The sequence below is a fragment of the Melanerpes formicivorus genome, unplaced genomic scaffold (genome assembly GCF_026170545.1).
Source record: "Melanerpes formicivorus ecotype bairdi unplaced genomic scaffold, bMelFor1.0.p_v2 SCAF_3, whole genome shotgun sequence".
Lineage (NCBI taxonomy): Eukaryota > Metazoa > Chordata > Aves > Piciformes > Picidae > Melanerpes > Melanerpes formicivorus.
In genome coordinates this window covers 22,973,322-23,000,560 of record NW_027142355.1, presented here as the reverse complement: position 1 = coordinate 23,000,560, position 27,239 = coordinate 22,973,322, and the positions used below count along the sequence as shown (strand labels likewise).

At 43.9% G+C, this 27,239-nt stretch overlaps 1 protein-coding gene across 3 annotated transcripts in view; it reads right to left on the bottom strand.

The window, feature by feature from the left end:
* Nucleotides 1-146: 146 nt before the first annotated feature.
* The window catches only part of ITIH5 (inter-alpha-trypsin inhibitor heavy chain 5), a 53,302-nt gene continuing 26,209 nt past the window's right edge, over nucleotides 147-27,239 (bottom strand). For all 3 annotated transcript variants that reach the window (XM_068168771.1, XM_068168777.1, XM_068168786.1), the window contains 7 exons: nucleotides 16,478-16,649; nucleotides 11,728-12,037; nucleotides 8,603-9,156; nucleotides 8,160-8,210; nucleotides 6,963-7,079; nucleotides 3,485-3,862; nucleotides 147-2,768 (listed from right to left, as the gene is read on the bottom strand). In XM_068168771.1, coding sequence (XP_068024872.1) covers nucleotides 2,470-2,768; nucleotides 3,485-3,862; nucleotides 6,963-7,079; nucleotides 8,160-8,210; nucleotides 8,603-9,156; nucleotides 11,728-12,037; nucleotides 16,478-16,649 — 1,881 coding nt within the window. In that variant the 3' untranslated portion in view covers nucleotides 147-2,469. The remainder of the gene's footprint in view (nucleotides 2,769-3,484; nucleotides 3,863-6,962; nucleotides 7,080-8,159; nucleotides 8,211-8,602; nucleotides 9,157-11,727; nucleotides 12,038-16,477; nucleotides 16,650-27,239) is intronic.

Genomic DNA, 27,239 nt, shown 5'->3' with positions numbered 1-27,239 from the left:
ATTACTTTGGTTTCCAACCTTTTGTATACTTGTGAGTGGTACTTTAGGCCATCTGGTAACAAGAGCTTGTCCAGCAGCATGAAACATACATAACCTTCACTTCAAAGCTCATTTTATCTTCACCAAATGAAATCTTCACCACAGTGTTAACTGTAAAATATTTATTGTGAAATGGGTAACTGGAGCTTTAATGAGAACTTGAGTATATTGCTCCAGGTGCTTTGTATGGCTTGGAAATTGGGCTTGAGCTTGACCATTATTCTTTTCAGATCCTGAAAGAAGTGTATTTCCTTGGCTGGAGGAAGAGGAGTGATGATGCACCTGAACCATCATCAATGTGTGTGTGTGTACATTATATATATATATATATACACATATATATGCACACACATACCTGTTTACAGGAGAAATGAGAGCTGAAGCCATTTGCTCCCCCTACAATACACTTGAACAACAAAAGGTGGAGGACAGCGAAGATGTCAAAGAAATGTTTTTAGTAAGGGTAGTACAAAGAAGACACTTGCTAAACCCTGGACTGTCTAGAAGTTTGCTGCCACAATCTTGTTCACCCTTTGCTCCTAAAAGTGGAGGTTATTTATAAATGGGCTGAAATCTTCCCATTCTCTTCTTGAGCAGAGAAGACAACTTTCCAGATGCTTTTTCTCCTCTGGCCCATGACCGTGCTGCAGAGCATTAACCTTTTTGGTAACTGCCTACTTAGGATTGTGCTGACAGTTTTGCCTTTTATTCTCTCAAGCTCTCTGGGCTTAAAGCAGTTGTTTTCTCTTTGTTCCAAAGTGTGAGCCTTAGCTCTCTTTTTGGATCTTCCAGAGTGCAGTTAAATCTAGCTGATTGCTTTTGGCTGTTTCCTTCTTCACCACAGTACATGGGTGTGAATAAGCAACAATGCTTGTTACCCACTCTGCTGCCACAGTGCTAGCAGTACTAACCAGATGATCAAGCAACTGGAAAACCACCACACCACCCACAGCAGCTGGATCTCCTACAGCAACAATACAATTTAATTAAATATGCAAAAAATCAGTCATGATTGAACTTATTTCTGTAGCAACTCTATTTTCCCCTAACAGATGGCTATCATTTAGCTCCTGGACATGCTTCCACACCCACCCTCCTTCCAGTTCTGGAAAGGCAGTGTATACATGAGCTCAACTTGGCCTTGCCATGTAAACGTCTTTGTCATTGTTGCAGTCCTCTTTGGCCAAGTTGTCTACTAAGCAAACTCCCTTGTGACTGATCTATAGCATTAGTCAGTGATGCTTCACTTTAAAGTAGACCTCAGCCTTGCAGTTTGTCTTAGGAGGTTTCTTTGCAGAGCAGCACCACCTGCAGTGGGGGTGGCTGGCAGGCCCTTCTGTAACCTCCTGCAGCCAAATTCCTACTGCATATAAATTCCTGTAGTGTAAGGAAACAGAAGGAGCCAGGGGAAACTGGGATGAAAAAATTTTGACAATTTGGAGTAAATAAAGATTTTTCCATGACTAGAAAAGCAGCTAGAAATGTCTAGTCTACTTTCAAGATGCTGCTTTGCAGGGTCATAAAAGCTGAGGGTGCTGGTTCATCATCACCATATGGAGAACTAGATCTCTGTTAAGCAGAAGTTATGCTCTGCTGAAGGAGGTGACAGGTCTTTTGGAAGCTCACAGCAGGAATTGAATTTTCTCAGATGGAGTCAAGACTAAAGAAATGACTAAACCTGCAATGGGAGCCTACACCACTCCTCTTGCTGCTCAAGACCAGAGGTGCAGCCTGTGCACAGAGAGACAGCAATAAACCACATGCAGGTGTTCACCATTGTTTTAAGGGTCCATAGAGATTCAAGGAACATCTTATTTAGCTGCAAATCCAGATCCCAGCTCAACAAACAAGAAAGCAATCCCTTGTTGTGGGCCCATTGACTAAAGGTCTTGATTTGTTACCTCTTTAATGCTAACAGGTCACTGAAGATGAAGATCTACTCACTTCTCTCTCTCTCTCTTCCTTCTCCAGGGACCAAGGTTGAAGCAGATGTTCCTAGTCATTTTTTGGCAAGGCATGTCTCCCAAGGCTGTGTCTCTAGCTAGGCACAGTGCTGTATGATCTGCACCTTTTCCTGGGTGACTCACCAGCCCCTAGGTCTACTGCACAGAGCCCTTCATGGGTTTATTTTTAAGGCCAGCATGTCTCTGCCCCATTTGATGTTAGTGTTGGCCCATTTCTCCCTCCCTTCCCACTGGGAGAGCACTTCAAACACACCCTCAATCCTTCCCTCCCCAACCTCCTTGTCTCCAGGAATTTGATGAACAATATTCATCCAGCATGGAAGAGAGAGAGCTGATTTCCAAGGGCAGAAAGCCTTGGTTTCTTTGGCACCAAAAAATAAAGAAATATTCAGAAGTAGCCTAGCTCTAGAGGCTTCAGAAGGGAACCACTGTCACATGCCGCTGTAATGCATTGCTATGATCAGCCTTAAAGGCTGTCAGTTGTCCCAAAGCTGGTCCCTGTGTCAAAAGGATGAGAAGCCAAATAGTCTTTATAGCTCCCATCAATCAGTTTGTCTGCGTTGTTTTTGGCAAACCAGCAGTCAACCTCCTTCTGGCCATTGTAGATCCTCCTCTGCTTCCACACCACAGGAACAAGCCGGCCCTTCACATTCAGGATGTTTGTAGGGTTTGGATTTAATGCTTCTGTTTGGTTCTGACCAACATGCTGATGACTTGTGTTTAGGGATTCCTGAAGAAGTTTAACTTCGTTGTTCAAGAACTGACCTGCAAGGCAAAATAAAATGGAGCCCATGACTGGCTGGTTTGTGCCTGATTATAAGTTGGCTGGGTTTGGTTGGGTTTTTTTCTTTAAATATGCTGTGTTTTGAAGATTCTTAGTGTATGGGATAAAGGACTTCTCTGCAATATCAGGATTAATCTAGGTCCTGTCATTCTTTTTGAAATCTCACAAACAAAGGCTGGAATAGACCCCTATTTTTTTATTTATTTCATTTGCAAAGATACATTGGCTGAGCTAAAGAGTTTTTTTAAGCTATAAGTAGTAAGTTCCCTCCTGTGGGCTCCAGTTGGAGGATAACAGCCCATACAATGGCTATCAGGAAACAGAAGATCTAGTTCTAAAGCTCTAAATTCTCTTTCCTTGCCTTCTTGGGAGCAAACTCTTTCAGGCCAAATCTGAGTATGCAGTCATAAAGGTTTGTGCACGCAAGTGGCCTAAATCCAAAACTGCTCTTGAGGGATCATCTCCTGCTTAACTTGGAGGTACCTCCATGTCATGGAAACTATGGTTTTGGTCTTACGAGGTCTGGACCTGTACACAGTCCAGAAAAAGATGGAAGAAGACTTGGGGATATTAGCAATAGAGAAGTTGAGAGGGATTTAGAAGTAATCCCCACCTCTCCATTACCTTCTGTCTCTGTCCATTAAAACTGTATGGAAGGATCATTTTTGTCTGGTTTACCTGAGAACTTGTTACCTACCCAGTAGCCCATGGGAGTCAGAGGAAAGGCCTTTACTGTTGGAGATGTAGAACCCTAGGTGATTCCTCTGATATGGGGCTGGCTTCTTGTAATGGTGGATGAGGATGACAAAGCTGATTGTGTCTCTTATCGTCACCGTGATGTTAGAATTGGCAGAGATGGACACCTCGAGGCTGTTGCTTCGCACAACAGCACTCCGACCACAGGACAGAAGAAGTCTTTCCCCATCATCCATGATGATTCTTTTGGGTGTGATCTCTAGGTAAGATCTTTCTGGCTTATTGCTGAGGATAGTGATGGTGCTGAAGTAAGTCCGATGTTTCTTGTGGCCATTGGGTGGTGCAGGAGCTCCAATTAACTGCCCATTCACAGTTATACCTTGCAGGAAAATAATCCATAGGTGAAAAAAGAACTGAGAATATGTCTATTGATTCATCACATCATGTTCAATTATTTCAACATAACAGTATTCAAAAGAATATAACCAGTTTGTTATAAAATTATCTTATAGAAAGCACACAGGCTCAGAAATACTGGCCTTCCCAGCCCATCAGTCCTAACATTGCATACACAATGCTACAGGAGAGGATCAGCTGCTCCTCAGCACAGCCACTTCCTAAGGTCCATCCACCCTTAGACCTACCTATGATCAAAACAATGATGTGCAGGGATTTTGAGCCATGTAAAACAAATGTTTCTCTTCCTGTCTGCTGTAACCTGACTAGCTGTAGTATGATCTACCTAGATCACCCATTTATTGACTCATAACTCAAATCTAGGCAAGCACAGCAGATCTTGGAGGACTAAGAAAAGCTGCTGGCAGGCCTTGCTTTTCCTCATATCGCCACCTGGCCTAGAGACTGAACTTCTAGGAAGAGGACCCTGATGTTATCTGAATGCTGCAGTCTCAAAGCATCTGAGGGTAGTAGACAATTGTGCTTTGATGTTCCAGTCTGCCTAAGAAGTGAATTAGCCTGGGAAACCACAGAGCCAACTACATTGGCCAACACCCTGAAGACTGAAAAGGACCTGCAAAGGGGATAGCCTAACTTCTAGCAGTCTAAGGTGAAGTCCTGAACATCTTCAGATGGCAGTGTAAGAAATTTGCATACTATTTGTGCCACTGTAGAAGGAGACCCTGAACCATGCACTCCCATTCTGTTATTTCCTGCTTCACTGCTAGTGCCTTTTCCACTTCCCTCAGTTTTGCCCCCAAACAAATGATTTTTAAACAGGTGCAGATCCCACTGGGTCAAAGTCTAGATGTCCACAGTAAAATTTCCAATCATTCTGATTTTTTTTGTGACATGCTGTCCTTAAAGCAATGAATGTCTCACTTCCCTCAGGCCTCTGAACAGTGAGTTACAAGACAATATTAACAGAAGAAGCTTGTTGCTAACCCAAACAAGACCTAAGCAAAACTGAGGTGAAATATCTCCATACTCCATCATTCTCAAGGTCTCTCATCTCTATCTTCATAGACTCAACTTGCTAGGGCTGCAGAGTCTGTTTTCCTCAAACTCATTCTGCAACTGAGCCACAGAACCATTCAAGCAGTAGCACAAAGACACTTTGTGAAAGAAGTTTAAAGGAAACGTTGCCAGAAGCTGGATTCACTGAGTCAGGCATGAACACAGAAATATGGGGGCTAGACCATTGCCACACAGAACAGAATTCTTATAACTTTGTTGTGGGTTTATCTTCTTTGTAAAACAAGCCTATGCATTGTCTCTGGTTTTGCTACCCCTTCCTTCCACTGTTTTTCTGCTCAGGGCATAAGCAGATTATTAGCTGCCCTGCTTAGAATTCCAGATCAGATCAGACCACAGTTTGAGCCCCTTAGGATCAGACCGGATTGGGCAAAACAGAATTGTGTGGATTTTCTCAAGGCTGAAGTAGTCTCAGTGCTTGGTTTGGATGCTTTGCTTTGTCCTGGAATGAAGTAGCACTGGTCAAGTGCAATCCCCAGACCATTCTGGATTTAATGATCAGGAACTGAGCTCTCCAGTATAGCTGGACCAAAGGGTGGTCCTCACGCACTCAAGTGGTGTTAACATGCAATTATTACTCCCCCTCTGCTCTGTCCTAGTGAGGCCCCACCTGGAATACTGCATCCAGTTCTGGGCTCCACAGTTCAAGATGGGCAGGAATGTACTTTGGAGAGTCCAGTGGAGGGCTACAAGGATGATTAAGGGACTGGAGCATTGCCTCATGAAGAAAGGCTGAGAGCTGAGGCTCTTTAATCTGGAGAGAAGACTGAGAGGGGGTCTAATAAATGTATAGACATATATGAGGTCTGGGTGTCAATAACGAAGGGACAGCCTCTTCTCACTTGCACCCCGTAACAGGACAAGGGGCAATAGATGTAAAATGCTGCACAGGAAGTTCCACCTCAACATGAGAAAGAACTTCACTACAAAGGTCACAGAGCACTGGAATAGGCTCCCCAGAAAGGTTGTGGAGTCTCCTTCTCTGGAGGCTTTCAGGACCTGTCTAGATGTGTTCCTGTGCCACCTACACTAGATTATATGGTCCTGCTCTGGTGTGGGCATTGGATCTCCAGAGGTGTTTTCCAACCCCTAACATCCTGTCATCCTGTGGTTGAGGCCCCATCCCTGGAGATATTCAAGATGAGTCTCAACAGGGCTCTGGGCAACCTGATCTAGTTGAGGATGTCCCTACTTACTGCAGAGGGGTTTGGGCTAGATGTCCTTTGGAGGTCCCTTCCAACCCAGACCATTCTATGATTCCACTCAATGAAAACCTGAACCAGGAAAAGCTTGGACAGATATAAAGGCCAGTTCTTTCTGTGGCTATGCCTACTCTTTTCAATATTTTATTTTTTGTAATTATATGTTTTTTAGTCCAGGCCCTCTTTGGTGGTGCTCAGTGACAGGACATGGGGCAATAGGCACAAATACAGGAAGTTCCACCTAAACATAAGGTAAAACTTCTTTTCTTTGAGGATGACTGAGCACTGGAATAGGCTGCTCAGAGAGGTCATAGAATCTCCTTCTATGGAGATATTCAAAACCCTCCTGGATATTGTGATCCTGTGCAGCCACCTCTGGGTGAATCTGCTTTAGCAGGGAGAATGGACTCCAGAGGTTCCTTTCAACCCATTCAATTCTATGATTCTGTGATACTCTGTTGGCAAACACTTATGTAGATGAGTTGCATGTATAACAGTGGTCAGGTCTCCTCCTTGCTTAGGCTTGCTGTAAATTTACCCATAATCTGTGATAAACCAGGAGAACAATAAATGCAAGTGAACAGTTCACCTCCCCTTGTAATCCAGGTGATTAGAGCCAGGAAATTAATGTGCATTGATTTTCCATTGACTGGCCAGAAAAGCACTTTTCCAATTTCCTTCTACTTTCTTGCCTATGAGGCACTTTGGTGCTTAGTCTTATTGCTATAGAGCTTGCCCTGCACTTCAGCTTTCCTGCATAATCATCTGCTTTGCTTGGCTACTTACCAGATTCCTTATGATCAGAGACCAGTCGGAGAATGTCCCCTGGTTCGCCGTCAATATTGAAGCAGACCGTGAGCTTGCTGGAGGGAAAATCAACGACAAAGTGAGGGTCTCCATCCGCTGAGAAGACATGAAAAAAGAGACAAAATTGAGAGACTTACACAAAACTGCAGTGTCAAAGAATGTAACAAAAATGATTTTCAAAGTGTGTTTTTCCCTGTGTTTTCTAAGACTTCCCAGTTTGTTGTTTTCAGAAGGTTGAATGGAGTTTGCCAGGAAATGCCAAGTCTTGTTTTGTTTTACACAGTGATTGTTTTGTTTTGTTACGGATTTCTCACAGAGGAGGCTGAGTTTTCAATACAACTCCAAACACTACAGGTAAAAAGTCACAATATTTTCCTTCCCAGAATATAATTTCAGTAATTTATGGGAATTGTCACAAAAGTGTTTTATAATTCTCTTCCCTGTGCTCTGTTGGAAAGCTACATCCCCCATCCCCCACAGCACAGAAAAATGTGTCCTCTAACCAAGGGCTACTGCATGGGCAAACCTCACACTGAACCTTCCCGGCCCTCAATATCAGATCTAGCAGTCAACAGGAGATTTTAAACAATCGCATGACCTTAATTTTTCAACAATCCTCAATTTATCAACTACTAGATCACTGTCATAATAAGACAAGACAAATCCTCAGTTTTTAAGGTAAATTTGACATTACCCAGTGAAATTTAAGTCTAAATTATTGATCTGAGCTTTTTCTTCAGGGTTTAATGTATAAAAAGGAAGATAAGCAGAGATACAGAACCAAGAGGGAAATAGCAAAATACTATAGAGTTTTCTTCTTTCTTTTCCCCCTTCAGCAACGTGACTTTATGAAATGTTTTTGAATAATTTTAGTACACAGAGAATATACTTCCTGTTTCCCCCTAAGCCACAGAAGTCTCAACCATGAGGATCAAGTGTTGTAAATCATCTGCCTTGCTGTGTCCTCACACTTCTTGGAGCTATGGATCCTCTATTTTGTATTTGTTTTCACATTCCTCCCTACTCTGCAGGTCTAGTAAATGGGATTTGGACTGATCTGCCAAGGTGGTCATACCACAGTGCCATGCAACTAAGATTTCCATAAATTCATTATCAAATAAATCCAGAATCCCATTATTATTTTGGATTATTAAAGGCATGAAAACAGGCACTGACCTGAAGTTTTGGAGATTTTAATTCTGTGTTTATTCTGCTGTTGCCGTGTACCTAGAAGCAGGGAAGGAAAGTAGTTACAATTATTTTTTGAGCAACAGAAAAAGACATGGTATAATCATGTTCCCTAAATATTATTCAGTGAGATTGAGACATCTTCCTGCAGCCACTTTAAACATCATTTAGAATAAAATTAAAGAAAAAAAGAAGAAGAAAAAAATATTTTCTATAATGGTTTCTACAAGGCAGTTAAGTGCTTCCAGCTAGTGAGTCAAGTGCCTAAACAGTTTGTTCAAGATCAGCCAGACATTAATATGAAAGTCACAGCTTTCTCTTTAACACTCACTGGTGGTTCATTGGCTAGATCATCCCTTTTGCCAAAATCAGCCATGAGAAATGACCTACGCAAAGAGATTTTTACCAACATGTTTATTTTTCCCTCATACCTGATGGTGCTTTATGTCCCTGTAAGCTCTGCAACTTCTCACCAATGCCATCAGTAGAAGGGCTGATAAACTCTTCTTGAGGAGGTTCTGAATGGAGCCCAGCCTCTTTCATCTTCAGAACAGTGAAGGGAGTAACAAAATTATAAGCCAGGGCCATTGATTTGGCTTTCTCCTTCAAATACTCTTTTTCCTGTTTGTCATCACTCTTTAACCTGGAGTTAAGTAATTCCTTGATGGTGAGATAACTCCATGCTCTCTCAATGTAATTGTTATCACCTTTACCATCTTCCAGGCCAGGGACTCCTCTAATGTCATTCCTGCTTGGCAGGTCAATAGCCACATCTGTTTTGAGGAGGATGTACTTCTTGGAGTTGCTAGCAGTCACCTCCACGTGGAGACTATCTGAGGTGCGATTGATGAGTTTTCCAGCTATTATGATTTCAGAGCCATTGAAGTAGTTGGGGAAGAAGTTCTGAGTGACTTGCTCCACATTGTCTTCAGGATAATCAACACGGATGTCAGAGAGAAGGGGTGTTCCTATTTCATCATAGAACCTTAAACAAAAACATTTCTCACCATTAGTGCTGTTCATCCAAGGGTATGCATGCAGTCTTGCACTTACTCATGGCCAAGGATCCAGTCTGACTATCCAATATGGCTCCTAAGATATTCAGGAGATGTTAGAGCCACCAGACCCCAGATTTAACTACTACATCCACTATAACCAGGCCCAGAGAGATAAAGGAAACTCTACCTTTAGAGATTTTCAAAACTAGAGTGGACAAGACCGTGAGAAGCCCATGTAAATTTGAAGTTAGCTTTTTTCCAAGCAGTAGGCTGGATTACATGACCTCCAGAAGTTCCTTTCAACCAGAATTATTCTCTGCCTCATATTAGTTTTCAGTGGGTTTTTGGCATCTAAACTGAGTCTCTAGAGTATATTCAGAAGCATCCCAGAATGGTCTGGCAGCCACCTACCTTCCACTGTGCAAAGAGGTATTGGTGACCACTTAAATTTGCTTAAGAGGGCCTGCTCATCAAAACTAATTCCTTGGCTTCTCAGGCTCACAGAAAACACCTCAATTATATCAGAACGTACTTTGAAGAGACACCACTACCCAGAGTTTTCTAGTGTCATTTTGCAAGATATTCCAGAGACAGAAGCTGTGACTGAGACTCTGGGCTCCCCAAAGCTGGAGAGTATCTGTAGAAGAAACCTAGATAAAGCAGGTTGAGATGGTCAGTGTGGAAAAGGCAGAAATATGGTCAGAGGAGAAAGCAAATCAAGAAGGAAGCTTGCTATGCCACCATAAATGTGTACATTTCCAAGGACTGGAGTATTACTAACTGGTAAGTACAGGATTGGCAGATGATACTCCCTACTACCTTGTTGCTGACTTTGTTGAAGCAAGCAATGACTTCTGTGAAGCAGAGAGTTTAACCCTGTAATGCTTTATTAATGTGACCTAGAGTACTTATGAGAAAACTTTTCACTGGACAAGCCACAAAAGCCTTTACAAGTGCTCAAGGCCTAAGTTTACAGTACTGTGTTTTTCCTGCAGTGATGTGCCAAGCTGCTCCAAGAATGCCATTTAAATGCCAGACACCTCATCCTTTGGCAAGTCTAATTTGATAAATAAACAAAGAACTGGCCTCAACCCTTTTTTAGTCCAGGCTGCATCTATTTTTCACTACTGCTTAAACAGATTGTCTGGAAGCTAGTCACACTTTCTGCTTTATTGTCTCTCCAAGGAAACTCAAACCCTGAACTTGTTGGCTTTATTTTAAAGCCTTTCTGGGCACTCAGTGTCTTTGATGCAGAGACCTCGATGTATTTTAAAACATGAGTGAATTCAACCTGAGAGCTTTCTGTGGAATAACTGCTGTGAAATAATACCACGCAAATAGCAGATGGATACAACCTCTCTTGGAGTACAAAACGAGGAAATATCAGGGTAAAAATATAACCCACAGATCACGAAACTCAGAAACAGCATTGGCACTCATGGGGATTTTCCTTCCAACAATGATTTGGATTGGCCTCCAGCAAGTCATTGTGCCTTTCCATATAAATTTGGCACCAGATGCCAAATGGGTTTGCCATCGCTGAGCTAGATCAACTGAACTCTTTATCAGATAAAAGTACAAACACTTGTAGCGCTGGCTTCCTGTTTTCCAAACAGTCGGCACATCCTTCATTTACCAGGGAATGCCACTTGCTACCCAAAATGCACGTCCTGAGAAGAAAATTACACGTCTGGAGTGGCAGATGGATCTACAAAATCCAGTTTGAAAGAAACATACTTACCTTCGTGCATAACCACCACAAAAAGAAAAGCTCTAGTGAAAGGAAGTTTCATTGCTCCAGATGAATTCGACACTAGCTAAGTGAGAGCTCTTTTTGGATTCTGAAGTTCAAAACACTAACATTTTGGGAGTGAAAGCCAAACATTTCTGCCTGACACTTTAGACAGAGCTATGGTTCAGATATCATTTTACTGTTCCCCTCTAGTGTCTGCCTTGGGTTACAGCTTCCCCATCACAGAAAAGGAACAATTTCTGTCTGGTCATACTGAATAATGAGGATGACAGAAAACTCATTAGGATTTTGAGTCATGAAGAATCAGGGAGGGATGCAACTACATGGTCATGCAAAAAAGACCTTTGTGTACTTTTCAAAGTCAAATATTTTGCAGCTTGGGCATAAAGTTACCTTTTTTAAAACACAAAGACATAATTTTCTGCCCCAAGCTGGCATCTCCATTCCTGAGCCATTCCATGATACTCATGATGTCAATTTGAACCAAGTAATGCGTTCTTTCCTCCCTCTATCACTCATGCCTCTCATCTCTCCAGGTTTACATTCCGAAAACAACTGTCTGGATTAGGAAAACAAATGCCTCATTCTGAGGGGCTGGGAAGGTTCCAGTGCAGATGGTCTGCTAGGAAGGAGACTATTTCTGGGCAGTATCCTCAGTATTGGAACATAATTTGTGCCTCTCAACCAGTGTTCAGCCTGAGAGAAACTCCAGTCTCTTGTGATATCTCCCTGAAAGATTTTTCCCTCTCAAAACCCTTGCCCAGGCAACTCAATGCAGATATAGGCACAAGAAAAGCAAACCAACCCTTTGAGTTGGCTAGCTGCATCCTCATCCTCCTGGAAATGTCTTGTCATGCCACAGTTCTCCAGTGCCATCCTCTCCAGCAGCTTTTGGTCCACATCATTGCCAATGCCAATGGTGAAGAGGCAGAATTTATCATGGATAGCATCCTTGGTGTTGCTGAGGATTTTGGACGACTGTGTTTCACCAACAGTGGGCCTCCCATCCGTAAGGAAGATGATCAGAGAGACACTCCTGGCATCAATGTCATTCTGAGCAATGTAATCATTTAGCAGCTTTGCACCAGTCTGGAGAGCACCATTAATATTAGTCCCTGGGAAGGTACAAAAATTATTAGCTCATTTCTCCTTCTAAGAGACCACAGATCACAGTATCACAGTATCACCAAGGTTGGAAGAGACCTCAAGGATCATCGAGTCCAACCTGTCACCATAGACCCATGACCAGACCATGGCACCAAGTGCCATGTCCAATCTCCTCTTGAACACCTCCAGGGATGGGGACTCCACCACTTCCCTGGGCAGCCCATTCCAATGGCTAATGACTCTCTTGGTGAAGAACTTTCTCCTCACCTCAAGCCTAAACTTCCCCTGGCACAGCTTGAGACTGTGTCCCCTTGTTCTGGCGCTGGTTGCCTGGGAGAAGAGACCAACCCCCACCTGGCTACAACCACCCTTCAGGTAGTTGTAGAGGGCAATGAGGTCACCCCTGAGCCTCCTCTTCTCCAGGCTAAACAATCCCAGCTCCCTTAGCCGCTCCTCATAGGGCTTGTGCTCAAGGCCTCTCCCCAGCCTTGTTGCCCTTCTCTGGACACATTCAAGTGTCTCAATGTCCTTCTTAAACTGAGGGGCCCAGAACTGGACACAGTACTCAAGGTGTGGCCTAACCAATGCAGAGTACAGGGGCACAATGACCTCCCTGCTCCTGCTGGCCACACTATTCCTAATACAGGCCAGGATGCCATTGGCCTTCTTGGCCACCTGGGCACACTGCTGGCTCATGTTTAGGTGGCTGTCTATCAGCACCCCCAGGTCCCTCTCCGTTTGGCAGCTCTCCAGCCACTCCGACCCCATCCTGTAGCTCTGTATGGGGTTGCCAGGTACAAAGTGCAACACCCAGCACTTGGATTTGTTGAATGACATCCCATTGGACTCCACTCATCTGTCTAGTTGGCCAAGGTCCCTCTGCAGAGCCCTTCCACCCTCTAACTGACTAACATCTGCCCCTAACTTGGTGTCGTCTGCAAATTTGCTGATGACTGACTCAATCCCCTCATCCAGATTATCAATGAAGATGTTAAAGAGGATGGGGCCCAGCACTGATCCCTGGGGGACACCACTGGTGACAGGCCGCCAGCTGGATGTGGCACCATTCACCACCACTCTCTGGGCCCGGCCCTCCAGCCAGTTCCTAACCCAGCACAGAGTGTTGCAGTCCAAGCCTCGAGCTGACAGCTTAGACAGTAGTTCGCTGTGGATTACCAGCAATGGGTAATAGTCAGAGGGCTGGATTAGCTTTGGTAGTCTCCTGGTGAAGTCCCTTACCCAGGCAGACAGCAGACTTCCCTGTGAGATGGGTCAGGACAACATATAGGACCCTGTGTTCCTCTCAGGAGAGAGTCACCAGCAACAATTACTCTCCTCTTTTTCTTTATGGCATTAGTCCTGATGGTTGGTGGGGACTGATTTGCTCTAGGCATCCCCTCAGATGGTTCCTCTTCTGCCTTCTCAGCCACATTGCCCTCAACCTGCAGGGCCTCATACTTATTGTGCAAGGGCAACGGGAGAAGCAAAGACGGCCAGGATGGATTCCCCATGGTTCTCCTAACAGGGACCTGTACCCATCCCCCCTTGTATCCAGGGACACCTCCCTCAACAGGGGAGGTCTGTAAAGCCTGCTCCCACGTATCTAACTCCCTTTCACATTCCCTTATAGTCCTATGAATTGAATTATAAATCACACTTTACTATGTGTAATTGCAGTATCCTTGAATGTCTCAATGTGCAGTGGTAAGCAGAGTCACAACACACACCATGCCCTGCCCATATATAAAAAATCCCCACAAGTTAAACACAACAGTTAAAGTTAATTAGGGACTCTCCCAGATGGCACCTGAACTGGGAAAACAAGTTCTACTCACTTTGTCTGAAGGGCATAAGATTTGAGGAGAGGAAAAATGTCTTCAAATGGGAAAACAAGTGGTGGGGTTTGTTTTTTGAACCCCAGGGGCTAACAAAGTTTAAAGGGAAGAGAAACGGCTTTCTTAGCCAAGGAGTGTGTTTTCACAAAACAACTAGCTCACAAAGAATGAGGCTGCCTGAAGTGAAAAGAGGTACAAAACAGAAAACAAATGAGGGAATGGATGTACTTTAGAAGAATGGTCATGAGGAAGGATTCAAACCTACTGCATGTTCTGAAAAATAAGTAGGCAAATGAGTAGAGGTGTCTCCTTGCTCCACGTATTTATGTATGTTTTGTGCTAGTCAGAGCAAAGTGGGACAGGTTGTGGAACCTTTGCAAGATTAGTATGTCTGGGTTAAAAACAGCTCCCAGAGAAAAGCAAGTGAAATGAATTAACAGCCATACACAGCAACCTCCTGGATGTCCAGAAGGAAAGATTCAGGGAGTTTATTGGAAAGGATGTGCTAGCAGCTCCAACCATGTGTCATGTACCTAGCAACTTAGTGTGTGCTGCCCCAGTGACTGCAACAAGCAGGAAAGGTGCTAAGGCTTCTGAAAAGTCCTCAAAAACTACACTGTGGTTCTTCCAACATGGTTTCATACCAAAACCCTACACCTAAATACTGTCTCCATCCAAATTCAGTATTTTATAAAGATTTGTTTTCCTCAGAAGCAAAAAAGAACCATCTGACAGAGCAGATAGTGTCATTTCAAACACAGCCATACCAGTCACAGATAACAAACATTAAAAACTGCCTCTTGCCACACACACAAGTATTTAGCACTGATATTTTGTTCTCATTTCTTTGGTGCATGGGTCGAGTACTGTGTTCAGTTTTGAGCCACTCACTACAGGAAAGACATTCAGGTCCTGGAGAGTATCCAGAGAAGGCCAACAAGGTAGCTGAGGGATCTTGAACACAAGGCCCCTGAGGAATGGCTGAGGGAGCTGGGGTTGTTCAGCCTGCAGAAGAGGAGGCTGAGGGGAGACCTCATTGCTCTTTACAACTACCTGAAAAGAGGTCATAGCTAGGAGGGGGCCAGCCTCTTCTCCCACTGAACAATAGGATGAGGGGAAGTGGCCTCAAACTGCACCAGGTGAGATTTAGATTAGAGAGTTGGGAAAATTTCTTCACCTAAAGGTCATCGGACACTGGAACAAGCTGCCCAGGGAAGCTGGAGGTGTTTAAAAAACATTTGGATGAGGTGCTTAGAGACATGATCTAACAGTTGTGTACAGGGTGATGTTAGCTTATGTTTGGACATGATGATCTTACGGTCTTTTCCAACCAGGCATGTCTATGACATAGTAGTTTAAGCACAGCACATTCTACATGTGTGGGAGCTGTGAGCCTGAGTGCATTCACGTTCACTGGAAGATATTCAAGTGCCAGCATCTGTACAGGGATAATGCAGTCAGCCAAAACTAAAGTACTGCTGGCCTGTAGTGGTACTCACTGCACCTTCCTGTTGAACCTGTGTTAATCATTTCCTTCTACTTTTATTCTCTGGCAGGCTCGTGAGCAAACTCAGCTGGTTCCTGCACAACTCTTGGAATTCCAGAAGTTAAAAGCTTTGTACTCAGAGTTTAGTCCCGCTATTGGTAGTTGTTTAACTGGGCAGGTCTCTTGACCACTTCCTAAAATCTTCCTCTCAGAATGCAAACAGTACAGCAAACCATCCTGTTTGCTGTGGTTTGCCATCAGAGGGTTTCCTTAGTTAGGTGTGGCCACTGCTCAGGGTCAACCAGGGGAAGGCCCTGTTTGAGCTTCTACCAGCTGTGACTGCTTGCATAGGTCATTCTGCACCTCTCTGCTTTCCTGGGGAGTGCTCAGCTAGGATGGGCACTCTGGACAAAGTATGTTTGATTACAAACCTCACTAACTTTAGTGTCCAGAGCCTCACAGGAGACAATCAAACAAAACTCCAAATCATGCCTGCACTCTACCACTGTTCTGGGGTCTCCTCCTCCCTCCTTTTCTCTCCTGGCAACAAGGCACAAGTGAATAAGAAGACAAGAAATCGTTAAATGTCATTCTGGCTGCAACTCAACAGAGACAAGAAGGCAACAGTAACAGACAGAGATCCAGCTCATGAAGAAGGCAATCCCATAGCCAACACTGGATTAGTCCGTGTGTGGAATTCCTACCCAGACAAAACCATGTGCCTGTTTACACATGAGCTTTCATACACTGCACAAATGCTGGCCCTATTTGACTTTCACCAGGTTATGGTATTTTTTCCTGTGTCCTCAAGAAATAACCTGGGCAATTTTCCCACTCTGAGGGTCTCACCAGATAAATACGAGAATCTGCCCAATTTGGCTGTAGTAAATATATCAGGTCATACAACTGGATCTGTGGACACCTTCCCATCATGAATTCTGATAAAGGATATATATCCTTGTGTCATATAAACCTGAGTGAAGGTGACAAAAGGGTCCCTTTGTCCCATAACCCAAGTCCCAATGTCTTTTTACTTCTACATGCTACAGGACCACATTCACCACTCTCCATTCTGGTGTAATTAATTGGACAGCAAAATGAATCCTGTTCACAACTCTAGATCATACCTCCAGTAGGTGACATGTTATGGATGTACTTTTTGGCATCTCTTATATTATTTGGAGTGACTGGCACCAGCCGGTCCTTCTGCCAGACCTTTATTCGGTTGGAAAAGCCAATGATATTGAAGTGGTCTTCAGGTCTGAGGTCCTGGAGAATTGTGAAGAGAGCTTCTTTGGTCTAGAAAGAGGGGAAAAAAGAAAGCAGTAGGCAGAACAGTCACTGCTTTAGTAGGCAAGAATTTAATTCTTAAGATGTTTGCTGATCTTGAATACTGCATCCTGATCTGGTGTCCCCATCATAAAGGACATAGAACTGTTGGGGCAAGTCCAGTGAATGACTTCCTGAAGGTGTTTAAAGACAAATTGGGTGAGGCCTTGGGCAACAACATCTAGTGGAGAGGGGCATTCCTGCAACCCACCTGCAATCAGCAGGGACATCTTCAAGTAGATCAGGTTGCTCAAAGCCTTATCCAATCTCACCTGGAATGTTTTCAGGTATGGGGCTCCCACCACCTCTCTGGTCACCCTGGGGCAGTGTTTCACCACCTTCACTGTAAAGTACTTTTTCTTTAGATTTAGGATGAATCTCCCCTCTTTGTTTTAAATTAATAGCCCTTGTCTTGTCACAGCAGGCCCTGCTACAAAGACTGTTCCCATCTTTCTTATAGGCCCCCTTTAAGTACTGAATGGTGACAAGAAAGTCTCCTTGGAGCCTTCTCTTCTCCAGGCTGAACAATCCCTTCTTCCTCAGCCTGTCCTCACAGCAGAGGTGTTCCAGCCCTTTCATAATTTTTGTGGCCTCCTCTGGACCTGCTCCAAATGGTTCATGCTCTTCTTGTGATGAGGACTCCACAGCTAGCATTAGTACTCTGGTGTGGTCCCACCAGAGCAGGGCAGCAGAATCACCTGTCTCAATCTGCTAGTCATGCTTCATTTGATGCAGCCCAGGATGTGACTGGCTTTCTTGGGAGCTCATATCCAGCTTTTCATCTACCAGTATCCTCAAGTCCTTATCCACCAGGCTGCTGTAAATCACATACCCCAGCCTGTATTGATACTGAAGACTGCCTCTACTCAGGTGCAGGATGTTTCATTTGGCCTTGTCGGACTTCATGAGGTCCACACAGGGTCACTTCTTCAGCTTATCCAGGTCAAGCTTGTGCAGGACACTTACTGGTATATACAGAATCTAATTAATATTTCCAGCAATCCAGAAATGTTTAAGGTACTATGTTCAAATATACAAGATATAAAAAGAAGCCCTGACTAGTCACTGCAGTGTCTCCCTGCTTGTCAGTTCTGCCCAGGCAAGTTGTTTTTCCAGCAACATGCCAACACAGCATCCAAGCTAGAACTGCAAAAAGAGTCAGGAGGAAACTGACACAGACTTTCCTAGAAAATACAACACTCTCACTCCCCTTTTTTTCAACCACTCTTTCCTTTTTGTCTTATTTTTGTCACAGTGAAGTAATTATTTTCCCCAGGAAAATGTTCTGTCATAATTTAATGAACATGCACAGACAGCCTGGATTCTGGAATCTCTACCATGTGCTTGCCTCTGCAAATTCAATAAAAACCCCTGTTAATTTATGTAACATATATACATACACACAAACACTTGGACAAGTATTCATGTATGCACATGGTTTTGCTCCAAAGCAAATATAAAGGAGGCCATATGGTTCATTCTTCTGTAGCTTTTACCTCATCGCCAGCAAAAATGAAGGGTGGGATTCAGCTTTCCCAACTCAGTCATCAAAAAGCTGGGCTTGCATCTAATCCCTCTCTAGCCAGGGGAAGATACCTCCAGAGAGTAATCCATCCCATCTGTTTTGGGTGGGTTTTACCATAGGTTGAGTCACTGTCTGGAAGACACTGTCTCCCAGTATTGCCTTCAAAAGACTGAGTAGCTCAACCAGAGAGAAGGTGGGATGCACCTCAAAACTTTATCCTGCCCAGTCCTGAACATTATAGTGCTTACTGAAGCCAAAAGGAGATGAACTGGCTCTCCAGCTTTCCCTGAGTGCTCTGTGTTGCATGGCTCATCTGAACATGTTTCCATCTCTTCTCCCACCCCAAAAGAACCTCCAGGTTTATCCTAAAGATTGCAGTCCTCACGAGGGGGCAACAAATGCTTTGCTACCAATATTCCTCACTCATAAAGAGGCTATAAGAGAGATGTGACTTGCCTTTGGAGGGCCGGATATGTTTCAGGAGCTGGCAAGCAAAAGTGACTTTAAGAAAGAAGAACATCTCGGTAAAAGTGGACTGCTTGAAATCCTTAGGAATGCATCTATGAACAGAGCTATGGGTGCCCAGACTTCTCCTCCAGTCTCCTCCAGACCCTGCACAAGGATCTGCAGAGCTCTTTGTTCAGAGGGTGCCTAGCAGGAGCTTCAGACAAAACAGGGCAGCAGGCTTCTCTTTCCAGCCTTGTAAGGCTGCAGCTGGAATTTCTCCTTGTTTTTAGAGGAGCCAAGAGCTAAGGATTCCCAAGCTGCTCTGCTGATGAAGATGGGGTCTTTGCACTTCCACTCCTGCCTGGCCTCAGTGACTCATTGCACTGAAACTCATGCCAAAGGCATTCTCTGTGAGGCAGAATATTAACCATTTTTTCCCTGGTGAGTGCCAAGATCATTCCTCCACAAGTCTGCATATAACACCGTTTCATTTTGTGGCTAAGCGGGGCACAAATCTAACCCACTCACACTGAGGAAAACCAGTTTAAGTGTCCATCACCCAGGTGCTCTGAGGTGTAACACTTCTCTCAACATGCTTGCCTTGGTAAATGTATTTTTATGTGGAGGGTGGAACAAGGATTAAAGGAGAGGATATCAGCAAATGGTAATACAGAATATCTGGCGGGGGGGAAGGTAAAATCCATTTTTGTGTGCTGGGAATAGTTTGTAGCTGTCGGAGGCAAGTTTTACATCATGATTTAAAAGACGATAACTCACTGGAGGGAGATTCCTCTATTTCCCCCAGATTGGCAGGCATGAAAGTAAACTGAAATGTGAAGACCGAATTGCCACTCCAGTGCATTTGAGTCCGGAAGTTGAGCTGGTGAATGCGCTGTCAGCACAGCTGCAACCTAGGGCTTCCAAAGGTCACCTCCAGGGTTACAAAATATCACTCCCCAAATCTGGAGCAGGATCGTCATGGTCTACAGCTAAGCACAAGTTGGATGACCACAGGTGTCGTGAAACTGCCAAAGTTTTTATCTATACATCAGAAATGGTGGGAAGCTAAGATTTGCTTGCACTGTCTAAATGATCAATCTGCAGTGTCTTCTGATATTTACAAGTTCAGAGCTCCTAAGCACCACTCTGGTCTTCTTCACTGGCTTCTCCATACTAATACCTGGACATGCAATATAACTGCTGCTTTTCTAGTTCTTGCTTGCTGAGGGCCATGCATCACAGATGAGATGATTTGGGGCTGTATGATCACAAGCAACAGTGGAAAGAGAAGAGCTCCCTCAGCTCTACTGCTCTTTGCCTGGGAATTATCACCTCTGTACTTGGCCCTTGGGTCTAGCTCTGACAGACCTCACTTTGCTTAAACACTGATGGAGAAAGGCATGGGAAAAGATACTCCCAGGGGAAAGCTGAGAGGCTTCAGCCTTTTCTTGGGTCAAAGAGTTGCCTCAGAAACATCTGGGATGATGTCAGACCATTTGGGTACCTATTAGGAGGAATTTAAGTCTTGATGACATTTCTCCCACAGTCTCTGGGTTGTTTGAGGAGCAGAGTGAGAGCAAAGCCTGGCTACCCTGAAAATTGTGCAGTTCAAAGGGAGACAATGTGTAGTTGTTAGATGCTGTGGCATTGCCAAACATTGGCCCTGCTATGAATCAACAGACGAATTCAAACACCTCATTATAATGCGTGTCCCAAACCCACATATTCACACTTTCCATTGCCTAGAAACACTTGTAAGTGCTTCATCCTAGGCCCACGTCTTCTGTGCAAGCTCCATGACAGACCATAAAAAGAGGAGTCAAAAAACCCTCTCAGTTCATGCTGAATGCATTGCTATATGGATAGCAGGTCACTGCCGAAACAGAGAGCTTTCCTAGCACCCACCCCACCAGTGCTCTGAGGTCACTTGGCAGTCCTTGGCTGCACCCAAACACAGCTGCCATCTGCCCTTGCAACAGCTGGGCAGCGAGACATTGACACCGGTGACACAGCCCCTTTCCAGCTTCAGCCAGCGCCAGAGTACAGCGTGGGCTTGAAATCAGTCAGTCTAAAGAGCATGGCTAGCAGAGGGGAAAGCATTCACAACCAAAGCCTTTGGAAGGCAGTACCCATCAGCTGAAAGAGATGCACAAGAACAGTCCCTGCAGACAGCAGGCATGGGACTACATGCAACCACATGCTGAAAAGATGTCACAACTTCTAGTAATCTTTATGTTGACTTTCCAGATGTCATGTGAGAAACCATATTTGACCAGAAAGGAGCTGAAGGCACTAAGCATAAGCTCAAAGGGAATTAGGAACCCATAGCTCTGTTCAGTAACTTGTCTGAGAGTACAAGAGTGCAACAGTGCAGAGAAGGGCTGAGAAACTAGATCTCCTACAGTGAGGAGGAGTACAAGTAAATATGTTGTTTGGCAAAACACTGAAAGGAAGCACAGGGAAAAAACAGAACACCAAAAAAAAAACCCAAACAAAAAACCCAAAACAACCAAACAAAACAACTCAAACAAACAAAACACCAAAAAACAACAGACACACACACCACCACCCCCCAAAAAAGAAAATAGAATCAAACAACAACTCCTCTCTCCCCCTCAGTATCCTCTATGCTTTGGTTCATATGTTTCCCTTTTGCAAACTTGCACAGGAAGCTAATAAAAAGGCCCAGAGGTGAGTTTTCCAATCAACAACAGCCATGTCTGGTTAAATCTGCCCATAGTCTGTCAGAGGGATTAACACTTAAAGGGCAGGCTGGCATCAAAGTCACACTTAAGTGCTGTCAGGATCAGATTAAATGCTGCCATAGGCTTGGTTTGGAAACCAGCAGCCATGGAAAAGGCAGTGTGAGCACTACTGGCACATTATAGGGAGGAGAGGCACAGAAAGAGCAAAGGTTTGGGCAGTGTCATCCCTGTTGAGGTCTGAAGCATCTTACAAATTCTGCTTCCCTCTGTGCCCCAGTTTCCTTTCTGCCCACGTAACGCAGACCACATGCCAGTAACAGGGACTTTTGTATCAAAAAGGGGGGTTAATCCTGAAGTTCATTCCTGGACTTTTTTTTTTGCTTTTTCCTTCTTCTTCCATTCCCCTTTTGGGGAGGACAATCTTCCCTTTCTTCCTCTACTGGGGGCATTATGCAGTTCAGGGACTGCAGCTAACTCTTTCCCTGTCAATGTATCTTTGTTCTTTCCCCCAGTAGACACTGGCCGTGTAACCCAAGGAAAACTCCTGCACAATTCTGGACAACAAGCATTTTGTTTTACACTGGAGGGAGTTTGGTTGGACAATGAAGGTCTATCTCTAGTCTGTGGTCCAGCCTCCCATGCCTGAACATCACAGATCCCTTGCTAGCAACTTGAACATTGCCGATTCCCAGTATTGCCTGAGGAAAAGTTGCTTTGTAGTTTCTCCATCTGCAAAAGAAATACTTCAACACTTAGAGCAACTGTTTTCATTGCCTCTTACGAGGGAGATTTTCCGCTTGACATGGAATAAATGGCTCAGCTCCACACTAGTCCAGGGCATTTAAGCACTGGATTTCTGCTCAGTGGAAAATAAAATTTTCTTCAAGGATATGGACAAGTGTAACCTTTAGTTGGGGTAACTCACTTCTCTAGCATCCAACAGGATGGTGACGTTAAATCCATAAAAAATTGCAAGATTATCTGGTGCCTCAGGAACTGGAGTTTCATGGAGTTTCACATTCCCAGAGGTCAGGATAGATGCTCAGCCTTTGCAATCTCATTGCAGCATTGAGGGTATAAATAAATGCCAGACAAGGATTTAAGGAGGCAAACTCTTATCAGCACCAAGCGTCATTACTCTGAGCATTTATCAGCAGTGCCCTATGGATTAGATCTGGAGCAGAAAACATTTCTGTGCAATAAGTCAAACTGTAAAGGCTGGTTCATAGTGCCATGCTGAAATAACCCCACTGGATACAATGGGGCGAACTAGGCAGACAGCCAGATTGGCACAGCAGTGCATGAAGGCCACATTCTTGTCTGGTGCTTAGCTCATTTTAAGTGGCATCACATCCTATAATATGCCAGTCAGACACTCAGACCCCAACCCTGTCAGCATGACAAGCAATTTCCATGGAGCCAGAAGCAAAAAGTCAACAAAAAGGGGGAAAAGGCCCTTGTCCTCACTGTAGAGTTTGACATCTCTCCCTCTGGCCATCCTCAGAAGATGGAGCTAGTTCCAGCACATGAAAACTTTTGAAACAAGTCAGGACTTTCATTCTCTGTGACACAGATTAACTGCTGGCACAGTGCTGGGAAGAGCTAACATGCCCGAGAGGCTGTCCACAACACATCCCCTGGATTTCAGCAACCATTATCTGCTATGCTGCGTAGCATAGCTGAGACACTGGTCATTATGCTTTTATGGTGCTTATCCTCCACTCTTCACCATGTACCCACTCGCTCACAGTGTGCCTCAGCTGTCAAAAGCCTGTCAGCTTTGAAGCTTTCTAAACTATTTTCAGAACATCCTATCTGTTCAGGTAATCTGCTAAGAGAAAGCCCTGGACCTTTTCCCTTGAACTGCCATACCTCTTACTTTTAGACATGAACTTGCCATTTACACCTCCAGTGAGTGATGGATGATGATGAGGGTTGCAAAGACCCAGCACTTTTGCTCAGGGTGCTAAGCAATACAAGAGCACTAAATTATCTTTAAAAGCAAACTTGCCTCTTTTCTCACCTGAGAGCCTGCCACAAGCCTCTCACAACCCTCCAACACCTGGTCCCCTTCACATTTTCCATATTTCTAAATCCCCTCAGCATTTCCAGCTCCAGGATCCCAACTCCATCCTATACATCTCTGCCTGCAGCCCTTTCTCTTGCCCACTTCCACCCCAAGCCACTGTCTCAGACATGAGCACAGGCCAAGTCTTTGCCCTAAACTCTGCAGAGAAGAAAACAGATGTTTTAGAGAAGATGAAGCTGCTACATCAGGGGTATCCAAACAAAATCTCTCAGCTCATGAAACAGGTAGTATCATATCCTTCATTCCTAGGAGACCACAAATTACATCATGAGGACATCTGAGCCAGAACTGCCTGTGAACAGTTTCATAACTTCACACAGTAAATTATCAGGAACCAGGTCTAGCTTCCATATATTGCTCCAGAAACACAACATTCAGGCTTGGAAAGGACTATTAAAGAAACCCAGATCTATAGCTCCACAGACTTGCATATGTGTGCCAAGGCCTTGAACCTATTAATAGGCTTTAATGGCTCTTACCAGCCTCACCTGGGGCCTCCACCCACATTCCTGCCCATTTAAACCAATTTAAGCTCCAGCCTAAGTTGGGTAACCTATTGGGCTCTCAGTCCTAGTCTGAGTCTCACACCAAAAGCTAGACTTGTAGTTGTCTTTAGCTCTGTCACAGCTATGCATAGTCATAAATCTGAATGACTCTGACTCAGTTCTGACTTTCCAAGCTTGATTTATTCCCTTCCTTTTCACTATGCACTTATCTGGTGATCAGTGGGCTGTGGCCTCCCTTCAGTAACACCTGTTTTCAGTTCATTCTTTGATGGAGAGGGGTTTCAGTTCAAGCCTCAATGGCATTTCCAAGCCAAACTCTGCACTTGCCTCTGCATCCTATTTACTCTGAATCCAATTAAAGAACCTCCCATTTCTACTGGGAAGATTTTTCTCTACTTCTACTGCCTCATCACAAAATGAATCAACTAGGGACATGTTGGTTGTTAGTCCTGAGACCAGAAGCAGATGCTCCCTGTCCTGTGCAGCTGAAGATATCTTACTCTGAAGGTTACTTGTTACTTTGTATGGCCTTTTCATTATGTATAAGTTTTAGGGCCTAGGGAAGGCAGATTATTTTGCTGCATTATAAGTACTTGCATCTTTCTTGGAAGCTGGACAGTTAAAGTCTGTATGGATCTGATATCTTATTTACTGCAGTAGTTTTTATATTCCATATTCACATCTACAGAGAGGACTGAGATGACATTGTTCTTGTATATCCTCAAGTAGGAGGCAGCTGCCTGAAGCTGGTTCTTCCTTCACTTAGGCTGTTGTTTTCCAGCAGAAATGGAAAAAGTGACAAATCTTTCCTCTTCACAGTAGCTTTAAACTCATTAAAGCTGTAATTAGAATTAGCATTTTTTCCAAAGTCCCCCAGTGATTTAAGGTAGCTCTCCTGGGGAGCAGCCATTATTTAGACTAGTGGTCAACAAGCCCACAGGCAGCTCTGCAGAAACCAACAGAAGTCAGTGGAGTTTGGAGTGAGAACATTCAGTGTTCAGGCTTATGTTTGCTCTCTCTCACCACTCTGAAACTACTCGGAGTCTGCGTACTGAGCCTCTTCCAACCTGAACTATTCTATGATTCTATGTGTATAAGAAATATTCAGGCCCTCAGAAGAGATCAGACAGTTTGGGTCACAGATCAAGCGTACCAACAACATCCTTTGGATGGATGCAGGCAAATAAAGTTCTTGCAAATATGCAGCAGGTCTCGGCTTCAGCTGTTTCTCGTAATGCAATTAACCTCAAAGAAAATTATGGTCTGGCACACTACCATTGACAAGTTGCCAGGCTTGCGGTGTAGCCAACTGTTTAACTCATGTAGGAGAGATAATGTGAAATGAATCTGTGGTTGAAACACTACATTTTATTGCATTTCTGCAAAATATCTGCAAATCCATCCTCTTGTGGACACATTCATAGGCTGGAACATGCTTTTTCTTTAACACAGGGTTACAGGTTGATACAGGTAATTTTTCAGTATGTTCAGTGAAGCTGGGGATAATCATGCCAATCACAAGGTGGTGAACCTATAAATGACCCTTCCTTCTCATAGTTATACTGATGTAATTCTGCTTGAACCCCTCTACCTGGCCAAAGGTACCATATAAATCAGGTCAGACAGCTCTAAGGGCATATCATTTTGATTCCAAGTAAACCTTGCAGATAAAACATGTTCTCCAGGCTCTTCTGGTTCCTGGTAATGGCAGCTTTTCCACACAGAGCTTACTGCCTCTTTGCAAATGAAGGAACAAAGTTCATGAAGGCAAAACCAGTATTTTCCTTGCCAGTGGGACAGCAGTAATGACCTGCTAAGTCTTTAACACATGGAAAATTTTTTATGATGATGCTCATTTTTGCTGTTCCTGACCTTTCTCTCCCTGACAATGTTAGAAGGTGAATGGTACAGTGGAGGTGGACTGCTGTAACACAGTTGAGTCTGCTAGATAATACTAGAGCCTAGAGGCTATGGAAACTGCAGGAGGAATATGCACAATAGTCAGTCTTCTCCACAAAGTTCATATATGTCTTTGTGAAGTGAAGGGAATGTCTCAAAGGTCTTAATAATTTGAATGAAGCTCATCAACTGGTCTCACTTTATACATTTGCAACTGGGTCTGGACATCTTGTTTTTTAGAAGATATCTTAGGAAGAAAGGGATGGTGCAAAAGGACATAAATTCATGTAGGAACAAGAAAATCTTGGGAGAGGAAAAGAAGATATGACCCACAATTAGATTGTGGGAACTGCAGGATGCATGAAATCCTGACCTTGAGTCATTTTACCATCAACATCATGAAAGCAGTTAATAGAAGAGTACTAAATCTCCTTGAGTTACTCTAGAAAAGGGTGCACAGCTGATGTCTCTCATCCTTGCTTATACAACCCTTAAAACTGTCCTTTGTCATAGTTTCCACAATTGACCTGCCAGAGCTCTCTTTACAAGTGCTGGCCATATTTTAACTGATCTTGCATGTGACTCAGTGGAGAGAAATGAGGAAAGGCAGTCCCATGGGAATTCCTAGCCCTCCACACACCACCATAGATCACCACAGCTGTAAAAGTCCAAGGAAAAAGACAACAAGGAGACCTTTCCTCTGCTCAGAGGTATCCTGCCACCAGAGGACATATTTGTAATTTAACAAACATCTTAATTACAAAACCAGTTGGGTAAGAAGACCACTGAGGAAACATGGGTCATGGCTGTAACTGATCATACTTTCTTAGTGTACCAAAAAAGCCATTCAGCCAGTCCTAGATTTTAGTCTTTCCTGGACTGAGGTGTGTAAAGTCTTTTTTTTTTTTTATGATTTAGGTCATGATTCCATGAAGTTCTATTTTCTGGAGTAGTTGAAAGCAGAGAAAGATAAATTCTTCCTGCGCATAGAACTCCTCCATACCATACCAATGACTGTCCAAAGAATGAGTAGCTCCCAGAACCATAGAATGCCAGGTTGGAAGGAATCTGAAGGGGGGATTGGACGTAGCACTTGGTGCCTCTGTTTAGTCATGAGGTCTGTGGTGACAAGTTGGACTTGATGATCTTTGAGGTCTCTTCCAACCTTGGTGATTCTGTGATTCTGTGATTCAAGGACCATCTGGTCCAACCTTTCTAGGTAACAGTATAGTTTAAATGAGATGGCCCAGCACCCTGTCCAGATGAGTCTTAAAACTGTCCAATGTAGGGGAATCCACTACTTCCCTTGGGAGATTATTCCAATGTCTAACTGGAATAATCTTCCAAAGGAAGTAGGTAACAGAGCAAAAAAAATGGGTTTACCTTTGA